The sequence below is a fragment of the Protobothrops mucrosquamatus genome, unplaced genomic scaffold, assembly GCF_001527695.2.
Source record: "Protobothrops mucrosquamatus isolate PMUCROS unplaced genomic scaffold, P.Mucros_1.0 scaffold346, whole genome shotgun sequence".
Lineage (NCBI taxonomy): Eukaryota > Metazoa > Chordata > Lepidosauria > Squamata > Viperidae > Protobothrops > Protobothrops mucrosquamatus.
Genome location: NW_015386683.1, coordinates 128505 through 135332, shown reverse-complemented (window position 1 = coordinate 135332; position 6828 = coordinate 128505). Strand labels below are relative to the sequence as shown.

Sequence of the window (6828 nt, the reverse complement as noted above, 5' to 3'; positions counted from 1 at the left end):
GCCGGAACGCGGCGGAACCGCGTTCCGGCACCTTTTTCCGGGCCGGCCGCACCGGAAATAGCCCCTCCCACACCGGAAATAGCCCCTCCCAAATTTTACTTGCATTCCTGTTCTCTAAAGGGGCGGTCCTAGGGTTTGATGAGGGCGTGGCCAGGTTTGAGTTCCGCCACCTTTTCTCCGAGAAAAAAAGCCCTGGCAAAACCTAAATAAATCAATTGTAATCAAGTGAAATGAGCCAAGTGTGGACAGAGTGTGAATCAGTCTTCTGTGTGATCAAACTACTACAGATCCTTAAACACAATACTTTTATTATGTAATCAACCTGCCTAGGACAGTTCAAGCCATTCACAATTTCCATCTCGACTCTTCCATCTTTTTTATATCACAAGAAGGAAGTGTGGAACAATTCTGCATTGTTTTATATTAATTCGGCTAGAAGGGTCTGTCTATATGTATTCTAAATCAGTGATGTTTTTTCTTATGACATTGGGGCATTTATGTGGTAACCATAATTAATGTATTACATATAGATTAATAATGTATAATGTATTAACCACATTAACCAGTTTGGTCTAGTAGTTAAGGCACCAGGCTAGAAAGCCAGAGATTGTGAGTTCTAATTCCACCTTAGCCATGAAAGTCAGCTGGATGACCTTGGGCCAGTTACTCTCTCTCATCCTAACCTACCTCACAGGGCTGTTGTTGGGGGAAAATAGAAGGAGGAAGATGTGTTGAGTATGTTCGCCGCTTTGAGTTATTTATAAAAATAATAAAGGCAAGATACAAATAAATACTCATTCTGAGTTATAGGTGAACTTTTAAAATCTAATTATTGATGCCAAATATTCAGATGCTCCTCATATCTGATGTCTTTAGGAGAACAGCTCAGATCTGCTTTTCACCCAGCAAGTGCTCTAAGTTCTAATGGCTTTGAATATGCCAATATTATTTTCTTCCCAGGAGGGAGTAAACGAAATCAAGGCTACTATAGTACACAAGAACAGTCTGGGAGCAGTACTAACAACCTGAGCAATAGTCCACAAGTCCAAGCCCCAGAGAAAGTGACTCTTGTTGTAGATGGAACAAGATTTGTTGTAAACCCACAAATTTTCATAGCCCATCCTGATACAATGCTGGGAAGGTAAGTGACTCTGAGTTGTAAAGAATTCCAGAAGCCATTCTGCATGCTTTCCTATCTTAGAGATATGACCAGGCTAAGCAGGAGTCTGAATGGTATGTGTAAAGTTATAACAAGTGCTTAGATTCAGTTTTCCTATTCAGCGTTAGCAATTCTATCACAATTTCTAGGTTTCAAAAAGTAGAAAACTTTGTAAAGCCTAAATAGTTTTCATGATAGTCCCAAATGACAACTTGCTCATATAGAAATTATTCTTTGCTTAAGTGGTCTTAATCTGATCTACTTGCCTTACTTTCTTTCTGCTTTCCAGAATGTTTGGACCAGGACGAGAATATAACTTCACTCGTCCAAATGAGAAGGGTGAATATGAAATTGCAGAAGGCATCAGTGCTGCTGTTTTTCGGATTGTGCTGGTGAGGAATTCCATGATGTTTCAAAAGCAGAACTATTCTTCCTATTTATAAAGTTCCTATTCTTGCTTTCAACTTCAAGGGAATTCTGAATTTCTTGATAAGCATTTTCTATTCTGTTTAGACTCCAGATTTTTCTCTCTCGTTTTTCCCCATTTTGTTCTTTTAAGGCAGGGGTAGTCAACCTTGGCTCTTTTATGACTCGTGGACTTCAACTCCCAGAATTCCTGAGCCAGCTGTGCTGGCTCAGGAATTCTGAGAGTTGAAGTCCACGAGTCATAAAAGAGCCAAGGTTGACTACCCCTGTTTTAAGGGAGTCCATATCATTTGATTTGTTAGATTTATATTTCATCTTCCCTCTAAGAGCTCACACAGTTATTTAGGGATCTTGGTGCATTTTTATTCCCACAACATCAAACCAGTTATATAGGTTAGCCTGAAATAGAGTGATTGATCTAAAATCACCTAGTGAGTTATAGTGGTTAAGAGCAGAGCTGAACCTGGATCTCTCTGCTCCTAATACATTAAATGTATTGCTCTCCATTAAATATATTGCTCAAAGCCCATAATTGGGTTTTGAATCCCAAATCCACATGGGAAAAGACTTGGAATTCTGGGAGTTGAATTCAACTCATCTAGCAAAAACAAAGTGAACATGGTTGATATATATCAACATTTTTATCATATGATTTATTCTGTATTCCTTATTTAGGGAGGAAGGAAGAATATAACACTATTAATGGTCAGCTTTTAAAAATTATCTAGGAAAAAATTATGTGCCAACTATATATTAAAACTTAACAATATGCTTAAACTATCAGTAGATGACAGATTGCCTGTGCATGCTATTTTGAATGTTTTTGATGGAGAAATGTAATAATATTTTATCCCTTGACTTTTCAGGATTATTACAAAACTGGAATCATTCACTGTCCCGATGGAATTTCTATTCCTGATCTCAGAGATACTTGTGACTATCTTTGCATCAATTTTGATTTCAACACAATCAGATGTCAAGATTTAAGTAAGTATTAAAGCATTTATAATAGCCTTCCCAAAGAAGTGCTCTCCAGACACTCTGTCTTCAGTTCCAGAATCTTCTAGCCAACATGGGTCCATTGATCATGCTGGCTAACATTTTGGAGAGATTTTTAAGTAAGTGAGAACACTCACTTAAAGGAGAAATGTATCAATTCTATATATGTTTATGTATTTTTATGTTTTGCACTAGATCTTTCTATGGAGATGAAATTGGACTGATAGAGTTAGACCTACAATATTCAGCCATATTGAGGAAAGCCATATATTTATTTCCTTAGGTGCATTATTGCATGAACTGTCCAATGATGGGGCTCATAAGCAGTTTGATAGCTATCTGGAAGAGTTAATCCTGCCAATAATGGTTAGTAGTGCTAAAAAAGGAGAGCGTGAATGTCATATTGTCTTATTAACGGATGAAGACATAGTGGACTGGGATGAAGACTATCCACCCCCAATGGGGGAAGAATATTCACAAAGTAAGTATTTTTAAATGTTACATAAAATACTTTTTAAAGTTAAAATAACATTGCACTTTTATAAAGAAATTCTCTGTTAGTGTCTTATGCACATATCAATTTCCAAGGGTCTTTGCATTCCAGTATACAATTAAGAATATAAAAGTCATATTGATTGTGATACACTACATTGCTGAATGTAAAATTATATGCTTAAGACCATATATCATTATAAATTACATAATATAATCCTTGCAATAGATGTACAATTTAATTGCTTGGCTGAGAGATAATTTCCTTGTTACAGGAATATAACATTGTTTCTTTTAAAAGCAGTATTTTTCCATGGGAAAAAGGGAGTGCTTCCTGAAGTATTGAATGTAAAATATTTTGTATTTTGTAAAATATGATTGTGAAAGTGATATGGATATGAAATGCCTTACAATCAGACAGGGAGATGGGCGGCATATAAACCAAACAAGCAAATAAACCAAACAAACAAATACATCAACCAAACAAATCAGTATTACATTACTAATGATAAGTCATACTATTTCTTCCCTCCTCATGTCACACAGTAGGATCTTGTGCTTGGATTGAGCTAGACCAATGATGGTGAACCTTTTAGAGACTGAGTGCCCAAACTGCAACCCAAAACCCACTTATGCATCGTCGGGTGCCGGGTGGGTGTGGCCCATTGGGTGGGCGTGGCTGCGATGGTAACGCAGACTGGGTGGGACTAAAAAGTTCAATCAATCAATTTCAACTTTGCGAGATCTTTTTTTTTTCCCACGAGAAGTTGAAATTGACTGATTGAACCTTTTTTTTTTTTTTTTGCACAGGGTGGCGGAGGCCTAAAGCGAAAAGGTTTTATAAAACCCAGCTGAAGGCCTAGGACTGGGGCGACGGCGCACGTGCTCACAGAGAGGGCTCTAAGTGCCACCTCTGGCACCCGTGCCATAGGTTCGCCACCACTGAGCTAGACAATCTAATAGACTTCTTCATCTTACCCAGTCCAGGTGTGTGAATCTATTTCTGTTGCCAAGGCATAAAGAAGTGGCTCTTGGAGTCCCCTCTTTTCCAAAATTTATAAAAGTTTGACTGAGACCACTACTGCAATAGACAAAAAGCTGATTCTGAATTGTTATCTAATCAGCCTTTTTATGCACTGTTATATTTTTCTGGGATATGCCATTATCAAAGGAACTTCTGGCCTTTGAAAGAACAAGTTTTCTTGATCAATGTCCAAAGTATTCAGTGTATTTTTCTGGGTCCTTCCAGAGCATCAGCCTTTGATTTTTCAAGCTTTTACAACCCAGTGTAAATGAAGTTGTTGTTTTTTGTCTAAAACTTCTGCTGAAAAATATAGTCACTCACTGATCTACCTTTATCCTTTGCTTCCTAAAAGTAGGCCAGTAGCTGACTGTCCCCCCTTCAGAGCTTCTGTTCATCATGAATTAGCAAAGAACCCTTCTACTTCTACCAAAAACATTCTTAACATTTTTTAAGCGCCATTTTGGTCTAGTAGTTAAAGCACCAGGCTAGAAAGCAGAAGATTGTAAGTTCAAGTTCTGCCTTATCCATGAAAGCCATCTGGGTGTCTTTCGGTCAGTCACTCTCTCTCAGTCCAGCCCATCTTATAGGTTGTGGAGAAAATAGGAGGAAGGCGTAATGGATAAAAACAGGATACAAATAAATAAATGTAAAAAAGAGCCATATCTGAGTGGGGTAATGAAGAAATATGAATATATAAATCAATACACTGAAAAGCTTCACTAGCTTTTAGTGGGTATGGTGCCATGTCTATATTGCATTCCAATGTAGGGTAGCAAAGACGTGGTGGTGCCAAGACAGCATTTCTCTCTTCAGATGCCTTTCCAGATGTGACCTTGGCAGAAAGATACTAACCCATTGAAGGGTGGTTGGTGAGTTAAGGGCGAGAGTTTCTGAAGAACATTGGCAGCTTGAAAAACAAGATGAGAAACAAGATGCTAAACTTCTTTAAGAAATTAAAAAGATATGTTCTAAGTAAAACATTCACAAACAAAAGGCTATTATAAGCTCCATGAGCAAGATGCAGAATCAATGGAATGGGAAGGGAACGAGAGAGAAGTGTCACCAGGACTGTAGTATTGCTTGGCAGAGCAGAAAGAGGTTGAGGCAAGAATTTGCTCCAGGGAAAATAGATCACACTGTGGCTGCTGAACCACAGCAAGATTTTTCTGAGAAAAGCAGGAACTTCCTAATTTAAGGAAAAGAAGTAAACATTTCTGCTTTTGCAGAAATAAGAGCAAGGAAAGAAATAGAAATTGTATCTGAAAGGGAAGACTTTTGACTTTATGAAACTGCAAGTCTTTCTTATAGGATAGTAATATGGTCATTGGAAATTGCCTCTATTTTCAACTGTTATTTTTGAAAAAAAAGTTGTCCAATTATTGTTTGTCTCAGCAAATTTAAGAATAGCTGTTGTACTCATATTCATTAATTAATGTGTTTTTTCCCCCTCACCTCAAAGTTCTATATAGTTCTAAGCTCTACAGATTCTTCAAGTATATTGAGAATCGGGATGTTGCAAAAACTGTTTTGAAAGAACGTGGCCTCAAAAATATAAGAATTGGCATTGAAGGTATGTACAGTGTTTCCTAAGTAATACAAAGTGATAAAAAGGAAAGTAGCTACATTTTCCTTTTCGAAACATCAATTTATTGATTTTTATTAGTCAGCTCTATGTAGTTTTGCTGATTCCTTAAATGATAAACTTTGTTGAGGTCTTTGGAATTACCCACCTAGTCAGTTCCTGAGAAACTATTAATGCTTAGCATTCCTTGAGCTTTGCCTATTTTGGGGTGGGGTGGGTGGATGTTATTTAAAGTCTGGTCCTCCCTTCTGAAATTAGCAGCAGCAACCTGACTCAAGGCCAAACTAGACATAACAGTTCAGCTTTGTGTACTGAACACAGGAGTCAGTACACCATTTATATTTTCAGTGCAGAGAAAGTCTTTTCTTTGTGTCACAGTCTTTTTCAATCTAGTGTCTGCCTCAAGGTGTCTTGGGATCAGACCTGCCAGACCAAATGGCTTCCTTGAAGAAGTAATAAAGCTACACGTAGGGACTGGAGTTGGTTTGGGAGGATAATTATACCAGAATAACTGTGTTTCAGGTTATCCCACTTGTAAAGAGAAAGTGAAAAAGAGGCCTGGAGGACGCTCTGAAGTTATCTATAACTATGTTCAACGTCCATTCATCCAGATGTCTTGGGAAAAGGAAGAAGGAAAAAGTCGGCATGTTGATTTCCAGTGTGTCAGAAGCAAATCTCTAACAAACCTTGTAATGGCGGGTGAAGACATAGCAGAAGATCAAGAGATTGTGTTGCATCACCCTCCCCAGGTAGACGAGCTTGATCGATTAAATGCACCATCCTCTCAGATGGATGCTAATGAAGTGGCAGATTAACTAAGCAGCACAAATGGCTCTTAAATGGACTTGATTTGGCTTTTGGATGGGGACTTAACGCCCACCTCAGAGCAGAAATTTCTTGCCATGGTTGCTATAGTTTCTAAATATAGTCTCTTCAAGCCCAGGGGACTATTTTTATCAAATTTGCTTCTTGGGGGGGGGGCAAGCATTCTCTTAGGAGAACTGGAAATCTGAGGATTGAGTTAACATGCCTGTGGCGAAATAATTGAATTGGAACTAAAACAATGGAAACATATTTTCAACTCACTTGAATTGAAACGATTGATTGATTATGTGACCTCAAGTTGTTTTTTTTATTCCTACCACT

At 38.0% G+C, this 6828-nt stretch overlaps 1 protein-coding gene across 2 annotated transcripts in view; it reads left to right on the top strand.

Moving 5' to 3' along the window:
- KCTD20 (potassium channel tetramerization domain containing 20) overlaps window positions 1-6828 on the top strand; it is a 22325-nt gene extending 15497 nt beyond the window's left edge. For both annotated transcript variants that reach the window (XM_015815515.2, XM_015815514.2), the window contains exons 3-8: window positions 961-1141; window positions 1449-1551; window positions 2452-2572; window positions 2868-3065; window positions 5560-5670; window positions 6205-6828. In XM_015815515.2, the coding sequence (XP_015671001.1) occupies window positions 961-1141; window positions 1449-1551; window positions 2452-2572; window positions 2868-3065; window positions 5560-5670; window positions 6205-6497 (1007 nt within the window). In that variant the 3' untranslated portion in view covers window positions 6498-6828. The remainder of the gene's footprint in view (window positions 1-960; window positions 1142-1448; window positions 1552-2451; window positions 2573-2867; window positions 3066-5559; window positions 5671-6204) is intronic.